The 26,551-nt window shown below is 54.1% G+C and overlaps 1 protein-coding gene across 3 annotated transcripts in view; it reads left to right on the top strand.

Moving 5' to 3' along the window:
* Positions 1-26,551, top strand: part of COL18A1 (collagen type XVIII alpha 1 chain) — a 137,386-nt gene that overhangs the window by 54,048 nt on the left and 56,787 nt on the right. Inside the window, exon 1 of one of the 3 annotated variants that reach the window (XM_036766962.1) lies at positions 17,035-17,812. The exons of 1 other annotated variant lie outside the window; for it this stretch is intronic. In XM_036766962.1, the coding sequence (XP_036622857.1) occupies positions 17,158-17,812 (655 nt within the window). In that variant the 5' untranslated portion in view covers positions 17,035-17,157. Of the gene's footprint in view, positions 1-17,034; positions 17,813-17,877; positions 18,716-26,551 lie in introns of those variants that run through there. One more of the 3 variants, XM_036766961.1, reaches the window with a different exon arrangement.

The raw sequence follows: 26,551 nt of genomic DNA, 5'->3' as shown, positions 1-26,551 counted from the left end.
GATCACATGCTGTGTGGCCAACAGGGCAGAGAGGGGAAGACCCAATGTGGGGGCAGGAAGCTGCCATGGGCACGGCCTGCTCTGGTGTGGTGAGGTCAGAAAAACTTGGGTTCAAATCCCACCTCTGTGTGACTCTGGGCACGTCCCTGAACCTGAGTCTCAGTTTGCTTATCTGCAAAATAGACTAGTCATCCAGGCCTCTCTCCTGGGCTTATTCTGCGGTGCAGACGAGAGAGTCTGTGTCAAATGCTTGAGAGAAGCATGAACGTGTCCATAGTTACCCTCATCGTCACTGTCATCACGTGTATGGGTGGGTATGTGTGCAGTTTGCTGGGAGTGGTCACTCCAACCCATCATGAGCTCCTGGCCCCTAGGAAGCTTTCTCTAGAGAACAGTCCCAACTAACATCTTGGAGCTGAGGGCTCTCCTGGGTGGTGAGCTCTAGGTGAACTCCACACACCAGGGCTCAGTGAACTCACTCTAGGATGCAAAGTGCTCATTTCCCATCATCCCCTGCTGCAGCCTTCCTCCACCGACACATAAAGTGGGAGGGAGGATAGCTGGGTCAGGAGCTGAGAGTTCCCCATTGAGCCCAAAAGCTGAAAACATCAGTTAATAAAGAAAATATGGTTTTGTTGTAAAGAAGACCACAGATCTCCATGCTTTAGTCAGTGACCTCCCAGTGTGTGGGGGCCTAAGAAAGTCATCCATTTGTGGCCAAGCCAGGGATTAACCTTGTAGACTAGTCCTTGGAAGAAAGACACAACGTTCATCCCAGACTGGGCCCTTAATCAGAACTTCTCTTGTTTGTTTGGGCCTGTCAGAATGTGGGCTTCCCAGACACTGCCCTTCACTCGCATTCATTTACCCATCCATTTGTCCATCAATCCAACCATCTATCCAACCATCCATCTGTCCTTCCATCCATCTGTCTGTCCTTCCATTCATCCAACCGTCCATCCATCCATCCATCCTTCTGTTCATCTGTCCTTCCATCCATCCATTCATCTGTCCAACAAGCATGTATTAAGTACCTACCATTTACAAGAACCTTGGAATACAAAAGGTTCCCCAAGCTACAATGTGGCCTTACGTTAGTGGTAGATAATATCCATTAAACTCTCACAAGCTAAATCAGATTATCTACCTTGGGTACATAAGAGACAGTGAGAAGCACTGGAAAGAGCACTGGGTTTGGAGACCAAGGAGCTGGGTTCGAATCTCTCCCTTGTCCTAACTCCCTATGTGACCCAGGACAAATTATTTCATTGCCCCGCGCCTTGGCCCCCTTATCTATAAAATAAAGGAATTGGACTCACTGGTGCCCACGGTTCCTTCCAGCTCCGCCCTTCCTGGAAATGTGCCCACCTCACCATCCCCCTCCTGCCCCTTGCATTCTCACTGGGACAAAGCTAGCGAGGCACTCGGATGGAGGCACTCGGCGCGATTACCAGGCCGTCTTTGGCAGTTCCGGAGGGTGTCTGGATGGAGGATGTGGTCGCTCGTCTATGCTAACCTGCTTTGGCTGCCATATTGTAAGCAGAAATAGAAGCAGGAACAAGATTCATGTCCAGGGCATTGGATCGTTGTGATTTAGAGCAAGATGTCACCTTAGCAAGGATCTCCTTTTCTCACCCTGCAGAGAAAGGGAACAGAGACCTAGAGAGAAGTGACTCCCTCGAGGTCATGGAGGCCTATCCCTGCAGGTGCCCTGGTTCCAAGTCAGAGCTCATGCGAGGACGTTGGACCCTGCCTCTTGTGACCTCTGTCTGTGTGTCCCGTGGGGCTTTCAGTGGGACTGGGGTTTGTTGATTTTCATGGACTTGGGGACATTTCCCCTGGACCCAGGGATGAGGCAGAAAGCTGGGCCTGGTTCTTTCTCTCTCCTTCAGAGGCTGAGGTGGAGAAGCCTCCACAGGTGCAGGTGCAGGGAACAGGTTTTCTGTTAGCTCCCCCACCCAAAGTGCCCACTGGGGCCTTCTGCTATGGGGACCTTCAGAAAATATGTTGTACAGCCCACCCCAATGAGCTGGGCTGAATGTGAGATCTCCCACATGGGCACAGGGGCACGTTGTCCCTCCAGGCTTCTCTCGCCCTGTGGCCAGGATGGGGTGGGGCGAGGCCTCAGTAGGAGACCTGACAGCCCATGGGGGTATGCTCTGACTGGCTACTCAGTGGCTTCTGCGTCTGTTTCACCTGTCTCACTGAAGTACCTCCTCAGGCAACAGAAGAAGGCATGGCCAGCTCATTCCCCTTAGCGAAGGAGGAGGCCCCGCCACCATGCTCGGGGAGAAGCTTCTTTAGAGTGCATTCCCGGGAGGCTGCTAAAGTGGTGCTTCGTTTGCCAGGCTCCGTTTGCATATGGGAACATGCTTATTCCCTGTGCCAGCCTGTTTCTAAGTAGATATGCTCACCTGTGCCAACTCAAACTCATCCCTGTAGGCTTGCTGTCAGAGGCAACCAGGGGAGCTGGGCTGGCCCTGACATCAACTTCATTTGTTCCAGGATTGGATGGAAACATGACTGAGGAAATTCAGCCTGGCCATGCTTTAATCGCCACATCGTGCATGGGAAAGGAATGCCTGGCATCCTTCCTGGTCCGTTAGACCCTTCCTGGCTGGCTCTGCTCCCCCAAGGACCCGCTGTCAGGCTAATGGGTAGCAGGCACACAGTGGGCCTGGGAGCTGCTCACGGCTGCGTGGGGATAAATGCTGGACAGTGTGGGGAAGCTGATCCTGTGGAACAGAGAGGGGATGGATAGATTTCACCTCAGCACTGTCACTCACAGCCCCAGGAAATACCTGAGCTTCCCCCTCTGGGTCTCAGGGATTGGACTTGATGGCCTCTGAGGTCCTCTCCAGCTCTGAAGCTACAATCTTGAAATTCCAAAGATTCAGATACTGGAGGCTGGGGGATGATACCACAGAGAGAAAGACTGAGTTCAGAAGTAGGAGAACTTTTGGGGATAGGGGAGGGTGAGAATCAGTTCGGTTTGGGAACATGTTGATTTTGAGGTATCAGTGGGATTCAGGCACAGATGTCCCGAGGACCACTGGTGATGTGGGCCTGAGGTTCAGGGGAGCAGGCAGGATGGGGAATAAGGAGGTGGGTGTCAGCTGCATAACTGTAGTCATTGAAATCATGGAGATGAGCGAGAATGCCAAGGGAGGGAGAGTGGAAGGAGAGGTGGGGGAGGGCTGGGAGCCAAGGGCACTGCAGGCTAGACTCTGTCACTGCTCATGCCTGGTGGGGGCTGGATATGCACCCTCCCTAGGGTGGGACCAAAGATGACACATTTGCACCCCCGAGGCAGCAAGGCTTCTTTGTCTCTGGCTGCTGCCTTGAGTTCGAGGTAGTGGTGATGAGGAGCAGAGAATGCAGAAATGAAGTGTATGTATCAGTAGGTGAAGGGCTTGAAGTACCCAAGACCCCACTCAAGAACCCTGAACTGTCTTCAGACTCTCAAAGAGAGACCCTCCTCTGAGCTCTCCTTGCTTTTCTTGGCCATAGGTCACCCCCCAAAGGCTTTACTTAGGAGGTTTACAAATGTTGTTGTCCTTCCCTAGCTCTGTCCTCTGTGTTCATGTTCATCAGGGACATCTGAAGCATCAGAGAGGCAGTGTGGCCTGGTGGATGGAGTCAGGAAGTCCTGAGTGCAAGCCCCACCTCGGTCATGTGCTCTTTGGGTGACACCGGGTGGGTCCCTCCACCTCTGTGCTCTGGGAAGCACTATTAGCTGTGGAGCAGGCGCCGCTGTGCTCAGTTGAGGGGAGCTCCCCAACCCAGGCGATCCCAGGCTGGGGGTTCTTTTTGTCAGAAGGAGCTGTGTCCTCATGGGCCTTACAGCCTTGTCCCAGGGGCAGTTTCCTTCCTAGAGGACCTTGGTTCATCTTCTCTCTTTTTAAAAATTAGCAAAAATGACTGTAAGAAGTCTTACATTCAGCAAATGGAGCCTGACATTGGGCATGTGATGGGGCCGCCATCTCTGTAGGGTAGCTCCTGCCCACTGCTGGGATGGAAAGGTCCAATCCAATCCAGTCAACACATAGTAAGCACCTACTATGGTCGAGGCACTGTGATTATTAGACAGTCCCTAGAACTTACAGTCCAGTGGAAGGATGGGTGGCAGGAAATCAGTCGGGAATGAGGGATGGAAGGCAATCCTTGGCTGGTCCCATGAAGCTGGACCATTTTTAGGCTCATCTGAATTCTTACCAAGAACGAAAGTCTCCCTGGATCTAAAGGGACTTTCCTGCCATCTGGAAAACCATTCTTCCCACCCTCTGCTGACTCATGTCTGCTTCCAGAGGAGCCAGAATTAATTTGGAAAGTTCTTCCCTTGGGGACATCAGGAAAAAGGCTCCGGTCATCACAGAGAATGTAATGAGTTGGCCCAAAGGTTCAGTTAGAAGAAGCCAAGAATCAGACTGGTTTGGACAGGGCATCCACAGGTCCCATCAGTCACTCCTGAGAAGATCCCTGAGATGCACTGCCCTCTTGAATGTGTGTATACAGGCGCAAATGTACATGTGCACATGGGTGTACATGTGGTCGTGTGGGGGCATGTGTGTATGCATCCATGTGTGTGGCAGGGACCCATGCTTTCAGGAGTGGGCTGGTCTCGGCTTTGCCACTGGAAGAACTGGGAAGGAGAGGGGCCTTAGTGACAAAAGAAGAAAAGTTGGCCCTGCTCCTGGAATACTCTGTGTCCTGCTTGGAGGAGGCCAGAGGTCAAGCCCAGCAGAGGCCTCCCCCCTCCACCTTCCTGATCAAACTCAGTGATGTTCAAAACCAACACTGAGTTTATTTTGTTTGGACTTGTGACCGAAAGCAAGTGGATCACTTGGCTTTCTTTGTACTTCTCAGCCTTCCCTTTTACCTCCTTTGGAGGGACCTGTTGATGTTGGCCATGGACTGATGAGGTAGGGCACACATGCGGATAATGTGTCCCTGCTCTTATCTTCGAGAGACTGTAGTCTGTCAATTCCATCCAAAGTGATTTTGAGAAGGGCTAGGTTCTAATGGGGGAAGAAGCCCCTGAGCTGAGCTTGGGGGAAGCCTTCAGGAATGTGAACATGACCATTCCACTCATGGATGCATCTTTGCTCACCTTGCATTCACATGGACAGTCTGACTTGCTTCTGGATGGTGAAGACAAACACTTTATCTAGATTGGTCCCAGGCTCAATGACTGCCCTTCACCTCCTCACCTCCACTGAGCTCCCTAACATCTGTATGATTCCTCCACAGGGCAGAAGGCAGGGTGGTGCATCCTCCCAGCCCTTCTCTGGCTTGGGGGCTGGCTGGTCTTTCCACTGGCTTTGCTGCAGTTTTGAGGCCTGCTCCCTTTTCTCTCTGCATCAGTTCTGAGTGCTCTTCCCAGGCTTCTCTGGGCTCTTGCTGGTCTTTATTTCCTACAGCTCAGTTGCATCCTCTTCCAGCTGAGAGCTGAGGTCGTTCAGCCCTTCCCTAATCAATGGCTCATTGTCTGAGTTTTGTGACCTCAAAAACTATTGGGGTGTCTTTGGGACTTCTCTTTTTGGTCCTTGGCCTCCTCACACGGGCTCTGAATGCCTCTGCCCCCAGAAGAGGTGGGGCATCCAAGCTGGGTCTCGCAGGATGGTCCTGTCCCAGCTAGGAGGGCAGCAGCTGGGGAGAGTATTGCAGGCAGGCTCAGACAGGGACATGAGTGCAGGAATGCCCACGGGAGAGCATTGTGTGCCTTCTTGGAAACATGGATAATCCAGTGTGTCTGGAATTCAGAGTTTATGAAAGGGTGTAGTATGAGGTAAGCCCGCAAACCTGGCGCCAGAGAGCGGAGGGCTTTGGATGCCTGGCGAAGGAATTTTGGCTTTTGGCAGCAGGAACCCTAAACGTGCATGAGGAAAATTAGTGTGGCAGGGATGGATCAGATGGGGGGAGTCTGGAGATGTGAGGAAAAGTGTGAGGGGGTGGGGTCTGCCTGGGATGGGCCATGGGAAGGGAGGGAAGGGGGCTGATGCCCTGGAGAGGATGCAGGGCATTTACAAGCAAATCAATGCCAGTGTCTATGAGCATATACATGTGTTATGTGTGTACATGTGTGTATATTGTATGTGTGTGTACATGTACGTACTATCTGTGTGACCTTGACACACACGTTTGTGTACGTGTGTGTGGAGGGGGGTTGGGGTAGGGTGGGATGGAGAAAGTCCCAATATTGGGATGAAGAAACCACCCTTGGAAGCTGATCAATCCTCTTCCCTCCAGTTCACCAAGGCCAGAGGCTTTGTCCCAGTCAGTTGAATGATGGTGGCCATTGCCCCTTGATGTTCAAAAGGCTCAGGATGGGGGTGAGGGCCTTGGCCAATGACCTTGGGGCCAGAGCCAGACCAGCCGTGGCAGAGTTTCCTGTCTCTGCCTCTCTCGAAGGCAAGTTGTTGACTGACCTCCTGGCTGGCCCCTGGCTCCCGCTTTTGTTTTTATCTTCACCTAAAGGGAAAAAAACCAACCCCCCCAACCCCCAACCCTTCTTGCATTTGACCTGCCCCCTCTTAGGGCTTCTCTTTGGGTGGGTGAGATTGGGGGGAGAGGGAGATAGAAGATTAACTGAGAAAGAGTGGCCCACAGAGTGAACCAGACTGAGCTTGTGTCTAGCTATAGGTTGAATGGAGGGGGAGGGGAACAGTATGTGACAGTCAGTGGGACCACAGACTTCCCCAGGGTCCCTCAACCCTAAATGCTGTTCTTATGCAGGAGGTGGAGACATGTGGGCTAGGTGTGGGGAGGGCAGGAGGGTCAAGAGAGTAGCTATTCAAGATTCAGTGTCAGGTTGCAAGGAACCCTGGGTGAGGAATGAGTGTCCTGGGGAAGCTGGGTAGGATCTGGGGGCATCTGGGTAGGATCTGGACAGGATCTGGGAGGTATCTAGGTGGCATCTGAATAGGATCTGAGGGCATCTTGGAGCATCTGGGTGAGATCTGGGGGCATCTTGGAGCATCTGAGTGGGATCTGGGGGCATCTGGGCAGCATCTGGGCGGGATCTGGGCCGTGGACCCTGGGATCACTTCCTTGGATAAAGCATGCCCTAAGGGAAGGCTTATTTATAAGGCTTGATGAGGTAGAGCTAAGCACAGGGGAGCCACAGGGACCTGGATTGCTACAGCCCTGGCTAGCTGTGTGACCTTGAGCATGTTATGTGACCTCTCTGAGATGCAGTTTTCACATCTGTAAAACAGGACCCGGACTTTCTGTGCCACAGGGTTATTATTATGAGGCCCATACGAGGGAATACATATAAAGTACTTTGAAAACTTCAAAGCTGATATATCAGCCACCATTATTGTCGAGATTATCCAAGAATATCTCAGGAGGCTAAGACATTAGCCTGAATCTAACAAAATGAAAGTTAATGTGGAAAAATGCAAAGGCCTTCATTTATGCTTTAAAAAGTGAAAGAGCAAAGAAAAAAGGCCAGGTAGTCATTTGTTTGAAAAAGATCTGAGGGTGTTAGTGGGTCACAAGCTCAGTCAATCACCAAGGCTTTATGGTGCTCCTGTCAGGTGCCAGGCAGTGTGATAGGCACTGGGCTAAAGAAGATGAAAGTGAGAGCTTCCCTTCTCTTGGAGAAGCAGGAGGTGCCCCATAGACTTGCGTAAATACCTAAGGCCAGGGTTGGCTCCTGAGAGGTCTTTGCTGTCAGGACCAGCCTGGCTCCTTCAAGTCTTCATGTATCGGCTAGGGTCACACAGCTAGTGTGGGAGGCAGAGAAGAGGGACTTGACCACGGCTCTTCTTGGCCTTTGAACTCAGCTCCCAATTGTCGACCAAATGTGTTGAAGGTCAGTGTGGTGGGGAAGACACCAGCGACTGGGGCTTCCCGTAGGAGGGGGCAATTGGAGGTAGCCAAGAGGCCCAGGTGAGGAGTGAAGGCCTTCCCCAAGCAGGCGACCAAGCCCCCTCAGCTTTGCACCTTCCTTTGGCTCCTAGGGCTACCAGGCTTTGATGGGGTGGCAGAAGGGACCAAAGAGACTGGCTGGTCCAATCCCCTCATTTACTGAGGTATGGATAGAATCTTTAAAGTGAGTCCAAGGCTTGTCCCACATGAAGCTGGTGGCATCCCAGCATCTCAGAGCTGGCCAGAGCTCCTGCCTCTCCATCCTTCTCATGACCAGCTCCTCTTGGTCTGACCCAGGATTTCGGTTTCTGGGTCTGCCTCTGCCATCAGCAGGGTCCCTTCCTGACCTTCTGAAAGGAGAGGGACCAGAAGAGGATGCCAGTGCCACGTGAGGGTGCGGTCATTAGGCAGGGCACTTTGGAAGGTGTCTCTGAGTGGGCAGCTGCTGCCCAGGAGGAGGGTCTGGGTCTGAGAGGGGGGGGCAGGGTGCGTCTGTCCATCACTGCAGAGTAGGGGCTCCAGGTGGAGAGAGATCCCCCCTGCCCTGTCAGGGGGCTTCCCTCCCCACAAAATGGTTGTCAGCATTTAGAAGGTTTGACGCCTTTGTTCCTTCCAGCCCCTCCTTAGAAACAGAGTTTATTTCTCAGAGTGCCAAGAGTCAAGTTGATATGTGTGTATGGGTTTAATAATAGAAATAAAAGTTTGTGGTAGAAGGAAAGGATTCTACCCAGGTAACAGGAATGAACAGGCTCCCATGACTCAGTGGTGGGGGAAGCAGAAGGCAGGTGTGTTTATGTCTTATCACAAAGGGGAACTGAGGAAGGAGCTGAGATCCTGGGGAGAGGTGACTGACTGGAGGTGGGGGCCAAGCTGGCAGCAAGGCCGGGAATTAAGACGAGTCTGGGGTGGGGGGGCAAGTGGAGCCCCTTTTGGCAGCAGCACGAGGAAGGAGCCCTCTGAGCCAAAAGGGTCCCACCCATTTCCCGGAGGGGAGCTGGGATGGAGCTGTACCTTGTGGGTGTGGCAAGCAGGCTGCAGCTTCCAGGCACCAAGAAGCATCAGCCCAGAGAGTGAAGGAGGGCTGGGACCAGACCCAGGGCCCCAGAAGGGCTTCTGGAGTGGGGGACTTGGGGGCAACAGGAAGGAGCCAGGCTCCCCCCTCCTCATTCTCCCACTTTTCCTCCCCCTCTCCTTTTTCCTCCCCCCCTTTCTCCTTCCCCTTCCCCTCCTCCCCCTCCTCCTCCTCCCTCCTCTTTCTCTTCCCCTTCCTCCTCCTCCTCACCTAAAAACTGGGAACAACGGAAGGAAGAAGCTGCAAAGAAAGAGACGGGGTTCATGTGAGGAAGAACTTCTTGATAACAAAAACTATTCTAGAGTAGAAGGTTGCAGGTCTCGATCGATAATCCAACAAGCATTTATTAAGTGTTTACTGTATGCCAGGCATTGGGATTGCTGATGGGAATTAAAAGGCAAAAATGAGAGTGTGCTCCTTTGATGGGGGCTCCAAGTGAAGGTCGATGACCTCTGCCCTGTCACATTTTGATGGGATCCTTGGTCAAGTTCAGTTTTGACTAGATTGCCACTGAAGTCAGTTGGTTGGTCAGCATGCATTTGGTAAACACTTACTGTGTGTGAAAGTCAATTCTTGCTCCCTGGGAGCTTGTATTCTCACTGGGGAGATAAGACCTAGTAGATAAAGGGCAGGATTGTGAAGGAGGAAGAGGAGGGAAAGAAGGGTTACCTTGGCTGAGTTATTAATAGTGTTTGAACTCACCTGACTGGCCGAATGGGGCCAGGAGAAAGAACCAGACTTGGGCATTAGGACTGCATGTCACCTGAATGGTGACTGCCAAAGCAGGGTCCTGGGCTGACCAAGGTTGACTTGGCACAGAGCCTGGAATGCAGTAGGTGCTTCATAAATGCTTATTGACTGGTTTCAGTTTCCCTCATTGCACCCTCAGGATTCAAAGGGATTGATTCAGAGTAATTTTCATTGCTTCTCTGAGATGACCAATTTCTCAAAGTACGTGCTTTCCCATGGCCTCAAGAACCTTCCCAGCTGCTTTGGGGTCGCTCCAGAGTCTGTGTCTACATATTTTTGTGGCTGGACAGGTCCTAGATCTTAGAGAGCTGGAAGGGGTCTTAGCAACCCCTCATTTTATAGATGAGGAAACTGGAGAGAGCAAGTGATCGAGATGAGATCTGCACACGGGCCCTCCTGATACCCAAGTGTGATTCTTTCTCTGTGGCCCCATTCTGCTGGTTCAAGCCAGAATCAAGCCTAGAGATCATTTAGTCCTGCTTCCTTCCTCCCCCTTTTTACAGATTAAGAAATGTGAGGCAGAAACTAAGGGGATGTGATTTGCCGGTGGGGGGGGTGTGTTACAGCTAGCTTGTGGCTCAGGCAATCCCAGGAGTCCTCATTTCTCCTTCACCTTCACACGGGCCAGTTTGTGCCACCATTACAAGGAGACACCTGACCCTGCTTTCCTGGGGGGCTCATCCAACTTATGAAGCATAAATCTGTTTTAGAGTTTCATGATGCCCCTGTGAGCACTGGTGAGAGCCCTGGAGAAATGGGATATGGGAAAGAGGATTGGCCAGGGAGTCTCGAGAACCAGGTGCCACCTCTTTATGTGCCCCATTGTGTGACCCAAGGTAAGGCCTCAATTAGCCATTCCATGGAATGGAGGTAGAGACAGAAATGCCCTCTGGTCCTTTCTACTTACATGGTCTGATACTCTGTATGGACTGTGCCCGTCTGTTCTCCAAACCAAAGTCTATGTCTTCTTTGCTGTCTGACCTCAGGAAGTTGGTATCCATAGAAGTGGGGGTGTTGTTTGGGTGGGTGACAAAGGTGGCCTCCTGTCTGTGATAGAGGAGCGGAGGCCATAGGGTGTCTGGGTCCTTGGGTGGCAGCTACATGGAGCTCGTCAGTCCATCCCTTCATCCAGTCTGGACCTAGGATTTTGTTGGTATGAGGCTGCCCCTCTGAAGCAGGTCAGCAGCTAATTGGTAGCTTAAGGTCTCAGAGAGCAGTGAAGCGATAAAGGCCCAGGAAAATTCTGCCTCTTCCATCCTCCTTTGAGCTGCCACCAGGACAGTTGTTAGGCTAGAGCAGCTCCAGAGGCAGAGGGAGATGATTGTCACCGACTCCATGCCATCGTCACCTTACATAGGTCCTAAAGTCAGTGGTGCTCTGTGAGCTACACTTGCCCTACATGCCTTGGTTTCCCCTCAGCAGAAGGAGGAGTCTGGCCTCGATGGCCCCTGGGGTCCCTTCTAATGCTGCTGCCCTGTGCCCCTGGACTGTAGTGCACAAGAGCTGGAGACCAGCTGGAATTCTCCCTTGCGTGGGGGGCTTTGGAAGTGTCTTTGCACGTGTGCGGGTCCTGAAGAAGAAGAGAGAATTGTCTGAGCTTGCCTCCTCGAGAGGATGGGGTGCTCCCACTGGTGGGCCAGGGGAGAGGAGGTTCTTAGTTGACACCTGGATATCTAGTTTTTGGGGCCCATTTCTCAAGGAACCTGGCGCACATTTTGTGTGACCAGTGTAGATTTCTTTGTGATTCCCAAAGCAGCCCTTGAGATCATGGAATGTAGTCTTGGAGGTGTAGCAATGTAGATTGGAGGACATCTACCTTGAGGCCCAGAGAGGAGAGATCCAAGATCTCACAGAGAGTTAGGGGGTAGAGAGGGGATTCAAACCCAGACCCCTCTGCCGTAGAAGCCAGTTGGTCTCCATGGCTCTCCCTCCTCCCATCTCTACCCTGCGTATGGACAGAGCTGCCTGGCAGCAGTAAGACGTCCCCCTTGGAATGGCAGCTGAGCATGTTGGGACAGAGCCACCACCTGGCTGTGGGTGTGGGGAGCCAGGAGAGCAGCTGACATGTTGGGGCACAGATCTCCTTGTAAAAGGGGATGCCTTGTTGGTCTTTCACACATAGAGGATTCAAGAATTCTCCCTGAGAATTCCCATCCACTGGCCACACCAGCCTCCTTCAAGTGAGAAATGTTCAGCTCACAGGGACTGTGAGGGTCCAGTGGGAGCATTTGAGGGGATAGTTACCCTCCCACCCCCGACCAGGCCAGAGAACTGGGGGCACAGAGCGTGGTCCAGGAAAGGCCGATTCTGACAGGAAGCTTGGATGGGGTGCCCAGGGCAGCTGCTGAGGGCTGGGCTCCAAGATATCGCTGTGCAGCTGGAGTGAGCACAAGTGGGGGTGCAGAGGGTGCCCCCTTGTGTGTTAAGAGGCTGTGGGCATTTGTGGGTGTCTGTACGGGAGGGTGTCTGCCCACACATGCAACTGTTCAGGTGTATCTATAGCTTTGTTCCTATGGTGTGCTCAAATTTACAATGTTCTATGGCAAATACTGCCCCCTCATGGCTGCCCTACCCGCCCCCCAGACTCCCTGGGACCTGTGCTTCAGAGCATCTTTCGCTGGCCCAGTCCCTCTCTCAGTGGCTAGGGTTAGGCCAGGACCTTGGGGTGTGGCGGGAGCAGTGAGAAGCCACCGGGGTGTCCAGGAGTGCCTGGGCTGGGGAGCCAAGCCTCCTTTCCTGCATATCCACCAGCCAAGATTGGCATTTCGACAAGACTGTCCAGTGCATGATCCATACCTCTCTGAAGGAGAAGCTCCAGGTATTGGGCTCATCAATCTATCCGCCAGTGAGCAAGCACTTATTAAGCACCTACTGTGCACCAGGCACCTACTGTGTGCCGAGCACAGGTCTTGACTCTGTGGATACATAGCACAGAACAAAATGACCCCTGCCCACGAGGAGCTAGCATTTTAAAGTAGATCAAGCTGAGGCGGGGTTCAGTGGCAAGAGTGTTGACTCTGGGTTTGGAAGACCTGGGTTCCAATCTTCCTTTAAACGTTTGCTATCTCTGTGTTCTTGCTCAAGTCACCTCATCAATTTTTAGCCTCAGTTTTCTTATTTGTAAAATGAAGGGGCTAGACCAGGCCAGTCAGTCAATAAACATTTATTAAGCACCTACTGTGTGCTATGCGCTGTGCCAAATGCTAGCAATGCAGGAAGAGGCAAAAGGCAGTCCCTGACCTCCGGGAGCTTACAGTCTACTAGATGACCCTAGAGGTTCATTCCAGCTTCAGATCTCTGCTCCTAGGACATTCAGCCCCTCCCTGGGCCTCAGTTTCTCCTATGAAATAATGGAGTTCGGCTGCCTTCCCAAGCCTAGGGCTCCGATCTTGTGAACTGACCACTTCTCCTTGGGGTCAGACTTGCCACCAGGCCTTTGCTGTCTCCAGGGCTGGCTCTCTTCCCATCGGACAGCGCTGCCTCTCTTACCTGCCTCCTCTCTGTGGCTCACCAGGCATTTCAGGCTTCAGTGGTCACGCCTCTCTCTCCACCCTATAACTTGGATTCAGACCCTGTGGACTCTGAGCGAGGGAATGAGGAAGAGAGGGATAGAGAGTCTGGCATAAACCAGTATTTGAGGCCCTGGGGATTTTCAAACAAAAGGACACTATTCTCTGATAATTTGTTTAGGGTTAATCCTCTGCATTAGGGGATTAATCTTGAGAGCGGAGGCTGCTGAAGAACAGATGTTTGCATCTGGCCGCTCCCCAGCCCAGGGATGGAGGGGAGGGAGCCAGTCCAGCTGCCAATGGCCAAAGCCTCATAATGAAATCATTTGGTTAACTCTCCCTGAGAAAGTTCTTGGGGGAACTAAATCACTCCAAAAGCAACTTGATTAATGTGTGACTTTCTGTGGTAGCCTTGGCCATTAGACGGCTGTTAGCTCTTTCACGTGTGGTTGCTCCTGGGTCCAGACTGGGAGAGGGCAGGCGGTGATCCTTTGGGTACACACAAAACCTGGGAGGGAATGGGGCCGGGAAGGAAAATCTTGTTCCCTCTGAGCCTTTCCTTCCGCTGGCCAAACATCCCCGGCCCATACAATAAGAATTCATTTAAGGGCCGACTCTGTGCCCGGCAGCGGACTAAACGCAGAAGATACAAAGACAAAAGGCGAAGTAGTCCCTGCCCTCAGGAAGCCCGTATTCTTCCAGAGGGGATATGCCCTAGAATCAGCCATTTTTAGGATTTAGAATGTCTTGGAAGCAAGCCATTGGGTCTAACCCAGGAGAAAATAAGCCAGGAATTACAAAATAATTTGAAGAGAGAAGATATTAACGTGGAGGTGAAATCGGGAAGGAAAGGGGGTGCAGACTATGGTTTTGCATTCCGAGGGAACAGACCTGGAGGTGGACATGGAATGCCGAGTTCAGAGAACAAGTCAGTCGGCTGCTTTGGCTGCCCAGAGGGGTGTGACGTCAGATAGGCTGTCGGGCTGCCTTGGAGTCAGATGGTGAAGGGTTTGGAAGAGTTTATGTCTTGTCTTAGAGGCATTAGGGAGCCACTGAGTTTATTGAGAGACGGTGTGTCTGACATGATCGGACCTGAGCTTTAGGAAAATCACTCAGCGTCTAAATGGAGGATGAACTTGGAGTCGAGGAAGTCGGACCCCTCAGCAGCAATAGCCGTAGTCCGGGTGTGAGGTGACGAGGGCTTGCACCAGGGTGGGGGCAGTGTCAGAGGAGAGGAAGGGGCGAATTGGAGAGAGAGTGCGGAGGTGAAATCTGGAGAGACGCCACGGGGCTGGGTCATTGAGGGGTGCAGCGGAGGTGAGACTGAGGAGGGATGCTGCGACTGTGAAACCTGGAGAGGCGCCGCGGGGCTGGATCGTTGAGGGATGCTTCAGGGGCAAAATCAACCCTGTTTTGAGACGAGATCCACAAGGGATGTCACAAAGGCGAGACTGACACACCTTGGCACAGCTTGGATTGGGGGGAGGTGAGAGAGAATGAGGAGTCCAGGAGGACCCCTGGGTTGCTGATGGCTCTTTTAAGTGGGCCTTCCGTGATGTGATTGGGAGACATCCTGGTCTCCGTCCTCTTGTGGATGCTCCCCACCTTGTCCACATCCTGCCTCAAATATGGCGCCCAGAACTGAACAGTGCAGGAGGGGTCTGCCCAGGGCAGGCCTATCCCCTCCCCTTTTCTTAGGGTGTGTGGAAGAGTTGGACATGCCAGTGGTACCATTCATGATACAGAGTGTGCATGACTGGTAGTGTGGGTGAGGGGGTCAAAAGACCGACATTCACATCCTTTGTGAAAGGCCGCCTTGAGGTGGCTCATAGTACTTTGCATCAGGAACACCTGAGTTCAAGTGCATTGACAAGAGCTGTGTGACCCTGGGGAAGTCACATAACCTCAATCTGCCCCAGTTTCCTCCATAAGAGCCGATCATCATACCACCTACTGTCCTAGGGTTATTGGGAGGAGCCAATGAAATAGCACAGGTAAATGTCGGATATTCTTATTTAAAAGAGCATCATTTGCTTGGGGTGAGGGAAGGTTGTCCTGTGGGTTAGAGTGTGGGTCACAGACATCTCCCTGCGAGCTTTGTTTTTTTCTGTGGCCACAGATCTCCCCCTTCCCCAAGGCTTCCCCGAGGATTCCCGAGGCTTCCCCGAGGCATCCCCGAGCTGGTAGCTACTTCCACAAGGGCATCTATTTGGATTCTGCTTGGCCCCCGGGGAGGGAGCAGGAGCAAGGAATGGGAATTAGAGAGCTCGGCTTTGTTGTTAGGACTGCCTGGACATGTAATTGGCTTCCTCTGGAAGTAGTGAGTTCCCTGTCACTGCTGGAGGCTGGGGATGATTTCTTTTGTGGCAGGATGATTTAGCAGGGATTCATGTTTCAGGAGGGCCTCTAGGCGACACCTACTGTGAATGTAGACATCTATAAATAATCTATAAAAAGGGGACCAGACACGAATGTGAGGATGAGCCAGGATGGACCTTGGGAAAAATAACTCAGATGGCGCTGTGTATTGAAAGTTACCTGGGGACCCCGCCAGACAATGTTACACAGGCAGGAGGTTTTGGTTTTTAATCTTAGGAGGAGTCAGTTTCTGTCCCCTCCTTGTCTCTCCATCTCGTCTCTCCATCTTTTCTCTTGCTGTCTCTGCCTCTGTCTCTCAGTCTCTAATGCACATATGATGCTCCATTTTCCTGCCTATAAGCTCATAACAACCCTTTGGGGAGGACAGGGTTGGACTTCTCATGCCCATTTTATAGATTTGGAAGGCGGGGGCCAGAAAGTCTGGGACTTGCCCAAGGTCACAAAGTTAAGACTCTGCCCTGGGTCCCCAACTCCTGTCTTGTCTGGTCCTCTCGACAAAGTGTCAAGCTGAGTTGGGTTAGATTGGCCCATCCTCATCCAGCCCATGACAGGAGAAATGGAAGGGTAAACCAGCAGGCTTGGCGATTGAGCTCTCTGTGTGTCTCTCCCTCCTCCTCCCCCCACCGGTGCTTAACAAGCGGCTAACACCTGCTTGTTAAGAGGAGACTCCCTCCCCCTTGGAGTTGTGTAAATTGTCCAAGGGGAACCTTCGTCGGACTCTGGAAGTGCCCTTGGCCATGGGTGTGTAGGGTTTGGTGATGCCTGTGCCCTGCCACCAGCCCCATTAATGATATGCTTTGTGGACCTGCAGAGAGATAGGTGACCACTTGCTTGCAGCCTCAGCCCATCTGCTCAGTGCCACCCTGGCTGGCATTGCCACCGCCTTCTCTGCCCTGAGCCATCTTGGGGTAGGGGCTTTCCATCCTGACAGGTCTCCTGCAGCCTGACCTCAGGAAGGTCACTTCTTTCTAGGGCAAGATTGAATGAACTGTCCCTGGCTCACTCACTGACCACTGTCCTAGAGCTGAAGTCTCTTCATTGTCTTCTTCCCTTGTAGTTAGGAAGAAGTTAATGGTGGCTGAGTGGGGCATGGGCTCAGGCTGGGTCTCAGCACAGAACCCTCCCAGAACTGCAGGCAGCCCAGAGAGCTGATTGCAAAGGCTTAGAGGTGCTCTGCCGGTAGTCCCCCACCTGCTCCCATGGTTTTGATTTGAGAATTAAGGAGAGGGGTAAATGCAGTTCAGGAATGTTTATAAATGCCCCCCACTCCATCCCCCTCCCCATTCCGGGAGGCTGTCCCTCTCCTGAGAGCCTGGGACACTGTTATTTGTGCTTGTGGGTGGGGAGTGGGGGCTGGGAGGAGGCAGGGAATCAATGGGGGAGGCTGTGGGAGGGCCTGCCCGGGATTGGACAAGCCACACCCCTCCTGGGTTGGCTGCCGGCTGGGAAGGGTGCTCTGAACTCCTCAGAGCCAGAGAAGACAGACTGGCTGTCTGTGAGGAATGGTAAAGTGGCTGCAGACTTGAGAACCTTGGGGGTCTGCGCAGCCCCAACCAGCCTCTTCTCCTTTTGATGGCACCCCCCCAGAGAAGCCTGGTTTTCCTCCTCTTCTTGGCTGCTCACTGCCCCAGCTCCAGGGCCCAGTTTTTTAACTGGTGGACACCCAAGGAGACAAAAGTCACAGCAGGACCCCTTCTCCCGACCTCGGGGCCTCAGGTTGAAAGTACTCCCTTTACAGGACCCTCGGCCCACAGCGCCACCCCGGCTGCCCAGACAACTGCCCTTGGAACTAGCCCAGAGGAGCAGACGACGTCTGGGACAGGGACTCGGCTGGACCCTAAGGTCTCAGAGGCAAATACAAGGGGGGACGTGACCCCTTCACAGGCACCCTCCGGGAGGACAGACCTCAAAGAGGAGAACATCGCCGGTGTGGGCGCCAAGATCCTGAACGTTGCCCAGGGCATCCGCAGCTTTGTTCAGTTTTGGGATGAGAAAGGCAATGGGGAGAGCTCTGCCGAGGGTGAGGCGGCTGTTGTTGATGTCCCCACGACCCTTACCCCGCTCCCTTCTGTGTCCGGACCTGGGACGGAGCCCACAGTCGCTGGGAGCATGAGGACAAGTGCCGCGGCTGGCTGGACCGACGCCCTCCACGGGACAGCAGCTAGGGCTCCTCTGGGAAACAGGTCCCAGGGGTTGTCCTTGGGGCAGCCCTCAGCCCCTCCCCCAGGTAGTGGCTCTTTTCCTCTATTCCTGGGGGCCCTCCCGCCTGCTGCTGCCCCTGAGGTTCCTCGGCCTCCTCACCCCCAGAGCATCCCGGAGCCCTCGGATCTGAGCAGGCAGGTGGTGGGCAGCCAAGCTTCCCTAGAAAGAGAAGGATTCCTGCCCGTCCTCACCTTGACGGATCCTGCGAAAATGCCCACTAACCGCAGCTCTGGAGCCTGGCTTCTTTCTCCTCTGGTGGTGGGTGCTTTGGGTGACAGGCTTTCTGGCTCAGCATCTAATCGGCAGGCCTCAAGCAGAGGTGGTGCCCATCATGGCCACCACCATGACAACAGCAGGCATCTGGGCCCGCTGGCAGCCAATCTCTCTGGGTACAGCAATGGTTCTGTTTCTGATGCACTTAATCTGGTGGGCCCTGCTAGCACCAATGCCTCTGGGTCTTGGGGGTCTGATTCGCTAACTGCTTCTGGGCATCTCTCTCACCCTGGCCTCTACGATGAGGTGCCCTCCTCCCTGTCAAGACTGGCTTTGGCCCCGGGGCGCTGCGTGCCCCTGCCAGCCAATCTGCCCTTCTGCAGCCAACCGGGCACTGAGTGCCTCTGGCTGCCCAACTATGCCCACCATGACAGTGCCCAGCAGGTGTGGGCAGCCCTGCGAGAGTGGGAGGCGCTGCTGCGCACTCGGTGCCACCGCTTCCTCGAAGCCTTCTTCTGCTTGCTGCTTGTGCCCCGGTGTAATGCCTCCAACCCCTCGATATGGCCGCCGCCACCACCTTGCCGCGAGTTCTGTGAGGGCCTCCGAGACCTGTGCTGGAGCCAGCTGCACGAGGGCCGGCTGCCCGTGCCCTGCTCCTCACTCCCAGCCCAGGGGGATGCCCAGCAGGCCTGTGTGTTTATAGATGTGACTGCAGGTAATGCCATGGCCCGCTGGGGCTGCCTCCCCTCCTGCAGTCCTTGTCTTTGTCTGCGTGCCAGGTGAGCAGAGGGCAAAGGGGGAGGGAGCCTGGGCCCCTGGCTGAGCTTGGTGAGGTGCCCATGGTGCCAGTGGGCCCAGGAGCCGGACCACAAGGGCAGCCAGGGCCACCTCCCCTCCCGCCATCCTTGTCTTTGTGTGCCAGGTGAGTGGAAGATGAAGGGAGAGGGAGCCTGGGCCCCTGTTTGGTGCCTCTAGTGCCAGCGGACCCAGGAACTGGACCACAGGGGCTGGTGGGATCACCACTGACTGCTCCACCCCTGGGCTTGCTCAACTTCTTAAAGGAAGGACAGGGCAGGAAGTTGGGAAGGAGCCTCCAGATCCCTCATCTCCCCCGTTCTGTGCCTCCATGCCTGTTTGGTTCAGTGCAAAGACAGGGCCCTGGCTCTGGAATCAGAAGCCCTGGGTTCAGATCTTTCTTCTGGTACTTTTGCAGCACTGTGGGCATCAGTGTCCTCGTCTGTAAGATGGGGGAGTTGCCTGGGGGACCTTCTAGGTCTAAATTTGTAAGGGATGGTTGCTTAGGCTTCTCCTGCTTCTGGGGCCCAGAGATGCAGCTCTGGTGCCTGCCCCGTTGGTCCTCAGGGTGGAGGCAGGAGGTGCCTCACCACCATTCCCTCCTCCTCTCTTTGCCCCTAAGGTGACATGTGGCTGCTGGCCCATGGCCAGAGCTCTGTAGGCCCTGGTGTGACATAGCCCAGCACCCGCCTCGGGCCCTGGAGCCAGCGCATTCCCTTCAGTTGGCCCGCCCTCACACGCACGCCTTGGAGCATGCCCGCCTCCAAGCGTGCCCTCCTCGGACTGAGTCCTGTGCACCAGGATGGGGAGCTGGTGCCAAGGGAGGGTGGGGAGCTCTTCTCTGTTTAACAGCCCTCTCAGGCAGGGGCTAAGCCAAGGAAAGCCTCATTCCTCCTCTCCCTTTGGGTTGGGGAATCAAGAAGAAGACCCCAGGGTCCTGCCTCCCCCCTCAGTTTGTCTTAAACTCATGAGAGTGACCTCAGATTCTGAAGTTTCAGAAGGATTGGCCTTCAGAAACATGTCCTTTGTCCTTGTCTGGCTTTCCGGACTCCCTCTTTTTCTTGTCCCAGCTTGCAGGAATGTATCCTTCTCTCCCCAAGGCTTTTATCATTAATGCTATTACTTGGTCAGTGGCCTTGAGCTGCAGAACTGGCCCATGTGAGTGTGTGCACCCGCGCATCTGAGAGTGTGTGTGTGTGCATGTGAGAGTGTGTGCATGTGCATGTGTGGGCATGCATGTGTGCACATGTGCATGCATGTGAGTGTGTGTGCGAGCATGTGTGTGAAGGGTCAAAAGAAGCAGAAGGCAGGACAGGGCCAAGGTTACTTTCATTTTCTCTGCCTTCCACTGTCCTGAGCAGAGTCAGGACTCCAAGAAATCCCACTGGTTCGGGAGCCCATTTACAGGTGCCCTTCTGGTGGGCAGAGGCCACCCTTGGCAGCAGTCTGTCCTCCTGTTTCCCTGAGGCTGTTTAGGAAGAATCTCAGGGTGGCTCCCCTTGGCCTGCCACCCCCACTCCACCCCAGGCCTTTGAAGGGTCCAGCTGCTGACAAGCAAGGCCAGACAATGTGGTAGGGAGGGGCTTCTCCGGACAAAGTCTCTCTGAGAAGCTTCGAGCCTGGGCTGGGGTGGGGGGGCTCTTGTGGATTTCTGTCCCCTGTTGCCCCTTTCCTGAGGCCTCAGGCCATGCTGAGCTTCCCTGGAGCTTTGGCCCCCAGCCGTGGCCATCCTGGTGTGAGCCCAGCTGGTAGCAGGAGTGAGATTTCCCAGGCCTTGGACCCACTTTCTTATTGTTTTCGGATTTGGTGGAGAAGGCCAAATTTTCAGACTGGGGTTTGGGGATATTTATTTTTCCCTCCAGAGAAGGCTTTGGTTTCTGGGAGGTAGCCAGGGGCTCATCCATGTTCTCCTCTAACACTACCCAGGGGCTTCCTCTGCCTCTGACCGACTCTAGATCCCCCTCCGTTGTCCCTGGGAATCTTCAGCCAGAGGCTGGCTGACCACTTGGGTGTACTGTTGGGGGCACTCTTGTTCAGGGTCCCTCCCTGGACTCTGAGATTCTGGGATGATTTTTGCAGACTCTGAAGGACTGGATCCTGAAAGGTAAAACTGTCACCGATTCCTAGACAAGAGAATATGAAGGAGTTAGTGTGGGAGGTAGGCAAGCCAAGAGCCCAGAGAATGTCTGGGGCATGTCATGGGCTGGAAGGATCTGGTGCTATCCAGCCTAATTTTCCAGCAGTAACCCAAAGGGGAGAGACGACTCTGCCCTTCAGAAGCCCCACATGGAGTGAGAGCTTTAATTAGCCAGGGGCCTCTAAAGGGCAGCCAACCCCTCCCTGCAGCGCCACCCCCCCCCCACTCCCACACTGAAGTGTTCTCTGCCTCTTGCCCTTTGTCCAAACCAAGCTGCTGGAGGAACCTCCTCTAAATTCCCTCAGGGGAGTGGGAGTTTGTGATTCAGGCTGGTTAATATTGGGGTTGGGTTACCTGGCCCATTAAACCTGGTAGCCCCCTCTCTGCTAAGTGGGGAACTTGACCCCAGGCCTGCTTTGCTCCTTCTGATGGTCCAGGGCTCTTCTGGCCCATTGATTTCTGTTGAAGACAGTTGGGAAGGAGGGACTTGGCAGCTTGTGTCCTAGGGTCTCATGGAAGTTCTCAGCTAAAAGGCCATTAATTTGGCGGGAGTCTCTGGATGGATTGTGCTGGATGCCGAGTGCCCCAGCCCCAGTCCTGTTCTATCTCTTGGAATCTCCCCCTGGACTCTGTGGATTGTGGCACTGGCCCTGGGGGAAGAGGCAACCCAATGATCTCGATAAACATGTAGGAGAGGAACAGGCTCAGTGCTTTGGGGCTCCATTGGAAGAGAAAATCATTCCTTGGGCCTTAAATCAGGGCAGATAGCTTGGAGGAGGTGGCAGCATGTGAGAGACCTTTAATGGACAGTCCGGATAGGCCTGGCCCAGCTCACTTGTACACAGTCCAGTAGCCCTGAAATAGCAGACATTGCTAGGCTGCGAGCTGAGTGGGGGGCGGGGGAGGGTTAGGAGGACCAGACAGGATGGATGAGATCAGAGGGAAATATCGCAGGAGGAGTGCAAAGTCGGCGCCTGCCCGCAAACAGAAGCTGCCATCCCTTGATTTGGGGTTAGTGGCGGGGTCTCCTCAGCCAGGGAGGGGGCCCTTTGAAGATTACAGGGAGTGTGACAGACAAAGGGGGCTGCTCTTACCCGAAATACTTCCCCTTGGCCCCCCAGGCACTCCTGGGCCTGTCCCAAGCCAGGGTAACCCCAATAATGGAGGGACTGTTTTCAGCCTCCTCAGGAATTCTCTGCAGGATGTGGGATAAGGACCCCTGTGTGTGAAAACATAGAGATGGGGCCTCTGCCGCCCCGAGCTGTAGGGGGAAGGCCATCTGACACAAAGAGATGCGAGGCAGTGAAAATCCCCGGCACCACGGCCGGTGGTGAGCATCTGCTGTGCGCAGTGGCTAGAGGATTCCTAGTGCTGGCCTTAGGATGCCTGGGAGGGGCAGCTGGAGAAAGGGGACATCTTGGGTCTTTCCTGTTGTTTTCAGTGATCCAGTGACCCAAAGTAAGTGCCGGTGCTGGCAGCACTCTTGGCTCTGGGACTGAGCCTGCAGCCTGTGCAGACCAGCGGTGCCCTGCTGCCACCCTCCTGCCCTGCCAGTCTGTTGCAGCGGGCCAGAGCTCTAGAGACGTCCCAGCTCTTCGGGCACTGTGCAGGCCACCCCACAGAAGGGCTTGGTCGCAGGCATCTGTACTCCACCTGCCCTCCATCTCTCAGAGCCTGGATTCATGATTCAGGCTTCAGGGACTTTGAGGGGCCCTGAGGTCCTCTGGGCAGAGTTAGCAGACAGGCCTAGGCAAGAATCCAGGTCAGAGGCACAGGTTCAGAGCTGGGAGCCCTTGTTCCTTCTGGCTCCTCCGCTTCACAAAGGAGGGAGACAGGCCCAGGGGGAGGGAGTAACTTTCCCAGAGTCAGTGCTGGAAAGTGTCTGAGGCAGGATCGGAACCCAGAGCTTTGGGAGTCCAAGTCCTTCTTCCTAGACCAGATCCCATAGAGCATCTAAGTGACATCATTCTGGCTGATCACAGTGGGATATCAGACAGACGGGAGGCGTCCCGAGGGGGCAGCCCCGGATCGGTGCCAAGGACCTGGTTCAACCACCCACTTACAACCTGCGTGGCCCTGGTCTCGGTGTTTACCCTTCTGGAATTCGGATTCCTCCTCTGTAAATACAGGGGGGTTGGGCAAGATGAGGCTCAGCAAAGGGGCAAACAGGCCTCGTGTGTGCCTGGCACTGGGCCAGCTACTGGGTACAGAGATACCCAAGCAAGCTGGTCCTTGCCTTCGAGTGCAGAGATGAGACTCACAGGGTGGGGGAGCGGTTGGAGCGTTTGGGGGCCAGCGACTAGAGGGTCTTAGTGGAGGCCCCGAGCCCACGGAGGCCCCCAAGCCCGCCGAAGCCCCTGGACCCTCGGAGGGTCTTGAGCCTGCCCAAGCACGTGGAAGCTAGCTCTCCTTGGTCTCTTTCTACTCTTCCCACTGAGGTAAGAGCCCACTGCAATCTTCACTCTTGGCCCTGGTCTCCATTGTCTTATGGGATGGAAGGACCACCAGTGGTGTATTCCCATTTTACAGGTGAGAAAAATGAGACGTAGGGCACTGAAGATATTTGCCCAGAGCCAAACAGCTATTACGTTCTAGAGATGAGCTTCCTGACTCTAAGTCATGGCGCCCATGAGTGAGCATTGACGAAGAGTGGCTCCAGTGCCCACATACACACGTGTGCCCGCGGCATGTTCCTGAAATTGAGAACACCCCCCTCCCCAGTGTCATTGCTGGGGGGCCTCATGGTCTAGAGAGGACTGAGCCAGGTGCCCGTGGCCTGAGCCCCTCTGGCCTCCGCGCCCGATGAGCTGCGGGGCAGCCAGACTCCTTCTCCCGCTGGGCCGCAGGGCCGCCGACACCCCTACCCCCGCGGGGCCACCGAGACCCCTCTCCCTGCTGTATTGTGGGGAGCTGAGGCCTCCCCCACCCAGCTAGGGTGAGAAGAAGGGGGGTGTGGCTCTGAACTGACCGCTGCGGCCATCCGAGCTTTTCAGGGTGGTTCTTCTCCCCTCCCGCAGCGGAGGGGCCTCTGCTGGGAGGGTTTGGCACATGTCTGTTCTGGCTGGAGGAGAGCGGTGTCCAGCATGGTGTCAGCCAATGCTGGGTTCTGGTTTTCCCAGGAAGAAGCTCCGCGGGGCGACTCTCTTCTTCCTGTGTGGTTTGACTCAGGGAGGTCACGCTGGCTTTGTTCATTCCTTCAGACAATGCCGATTCAGGGCCATAGAGGAAGAGTAAGGCTTGGTCCCTGCCCTAGCAGCTTAGGGTCCTCTTGGGCTGACAGGACAGGGGATATATTGGACTTGGAGCTGGCAAGACCGAAGTTGTTCCCATCACCCTGACATGCTCCAGGATGGCTCTGGAACAGTTTTGCCTCTCAGTCTCGGTTTACTCATCTGTAAAATGGGGAAGGGATGCTTATAGTCCCCACCCCACAGCATCCTGCAAACGTAGCACTGCCTAAGTATCCATCTGGTTGGCATTACTGGACAAGGGAGACAGCAGGCCTTCTGGAAAGAGCCTGGAGCTGGGAGTCAAGAGGCCTGGGCTCTGGCTCTTGCTCTGCTGTTGAACCAGCTGGGTGTCCTTGGGCCAGTCCCTCTTGGAGCCCCCTCAAAGCCTGAGGGTTCCCTGATAGTCTGAGCTGGTCAAGGGGCCAAGGTGCTGAGAGTGGGGCGGGAGTCCTGCCCTGCAGAGTGAATGGGACGCCTTTGTTTTTGGTGTGGGATGGCATCAGTCACTGGGATGTGTACCCAGACCCTGGAATGGAGTGTGGCCCAGCAGTCACAGCCATGGCCAGGACCGGTCAATTAAAGGAGCCTCCAGGATCATTAGGAGTGATCTCGTCAGAGGTCTAAGGCTCCACCTGATCCTCCAGGAGCCATGAGCTCCTCAGGCTGGGGAGTCTCTTTGGGGATGTAGGTGGTGGCTGTGAGACTCATCCGTGTCCTCCCATGAGTGCATCACAGGCAGGCCAGCCAGCATGCTAGGGGCCTTCCCTGCTTCTGACACCAGCAGGGCTGCATGCTGGTCATGCCCTTCATGGCGGCACAGCCAACCTATCTTCTTATGTTTTTATCATGTTGCTTTGATTATCTGATTGGTATTAAAAGTTGGTCTGTGTTACAGGGAAACGTGTGGGGTTATTAAAAAGTACTTTACTCTTCTCCAGCCCCTCCTTCTCCTATTCTGCCAACTCATTGTCCATTTATGGTGTCTGCCTAGCTATAGAGATATACTGGTCACTCTCTTTAGAGAGAGAGAAACCTGGACGGGTAGGTCTTGTAGTCTGGCTCTCCGACTGTGTATTATTAACGACTGGGAAATGAACTAACAAACCAGTGGCTGTTACTTTAGGGGGTCTATGATCTCTGTATTAGGGAGGGGAGATCCCTCCACTGAGCCTGATTGTGGCTGCTCTAAGATTTGGTAGATGACCTTACATTAGCCCCCAAACTTGCCCCTTTTGCCAGACTGGTTCGGAGCTCTGCCGCTCCTCGGACACGAGACCCCAAGCCCATCGTCTTCCCGTCTTGGGAAGCCATAGCACGAGGAGGTGTTTGACCAGGGCTGTGGGCATGAAAATGGCAGGGCAAGCAGATGGATTCCATTCTACGCAGAGGTCTCTATTCAGCCCACCCCGACATGCATCAGAGGCCCTACCTGATTGAGCAGTCTATGGTTAACCTGCAAAACTGTTATGTAAATGAGAGTGAAGTTTGCTGATTGCTCTTCCCTGAAGCAGAGACTTTGAAAGTGCAGTCTATGGAATAAAAGCTACTAAGGTCTAGCCCTGGAGCATGATGTGGAAAAGCATTGCTCACAGGGCTTGAGTTGGCCTGGCTTCTTCCCTGTGACTCTGTGTGGTGATTCAACTGCCTGAAGGGAATGCCTGTGATTCACAGCTGACTCAGGCCTGCTTGGGAGCCTCCAAATAGAAAGGCGGGGAGGGGATCCCCCTTCCCCTCTTCATCTCCAACCTCCGAGTCTCCCAGGAGCTGCCCGAGAGCCTGTCTGCTGAGCGTGGATGGTTACTGGTGTCTCTTAGGTCTCTGCTCCTCTGTAGGGGGATGATGTTGGTCCACGCACAAAACCCTTTCTTGAAGGCATGAAGTGAAGCCCCCACACAGCAGCTGGGGAGACCAGATGGTGGGGATTTGCATCTGGAGAATAATTTTTTTGTGTATAAAACATTTCATTAAATAGCCTCATTCTCCAAAGAAGATGGGTGAGTCATTAGCCAGAGTCTTGGATTTACCAAATTCTTTTCCTCCAAGTAATTCTTTCTGATTCCCCTGAAGAGGGTGATTGTTCCGCTGGCCAAGAACGGATCCTTGGAAGCCATTTGTCCAGGGTGGAGGAGGAGGTCACCAGGTCTCACATCTCTGTAGCTGAGGTTGAGCGGGGGTGGGTTCTGAGAATCTGTGCCCAGATTCCCTTGTTTAGGGTTCTGGGTGAAGGTGATTTGTCTTGGAAGTAAGAAACTCACTTTCTGGGCCACACGTCTCTTTAAAGTCACTCCCATCTCACATCCCTGCTCAGGGGGGACCTTGCTTCGCTTACTCAGATACAAGGCAAACAGTTGTGAGGGCATTCCGGGTGCCTGTCTGGGTACTTCACAGG

Source organism: Trichosurus vulpecula, chromosome 7 (assembly GCF_011100635.1).
Source record: "Trichosurus vulpecula isolate mTriVul1 chromosome 7, mTriVul1.pri, whole genome shotgun sequence".
In the NCBI taxonomy this organism is placed as follows: Eukaryota; Metazoa; Chordata; class Mammalia; order Diprotodontia; family Phalangeridae; genus Trichosurus; species Trichosurus vulpecula.
The sequence above is the reverse complement of the archived record's forward strand: the minus strand, read 5'-3'. Positions and strand labels throughout refer to the sequence as shown.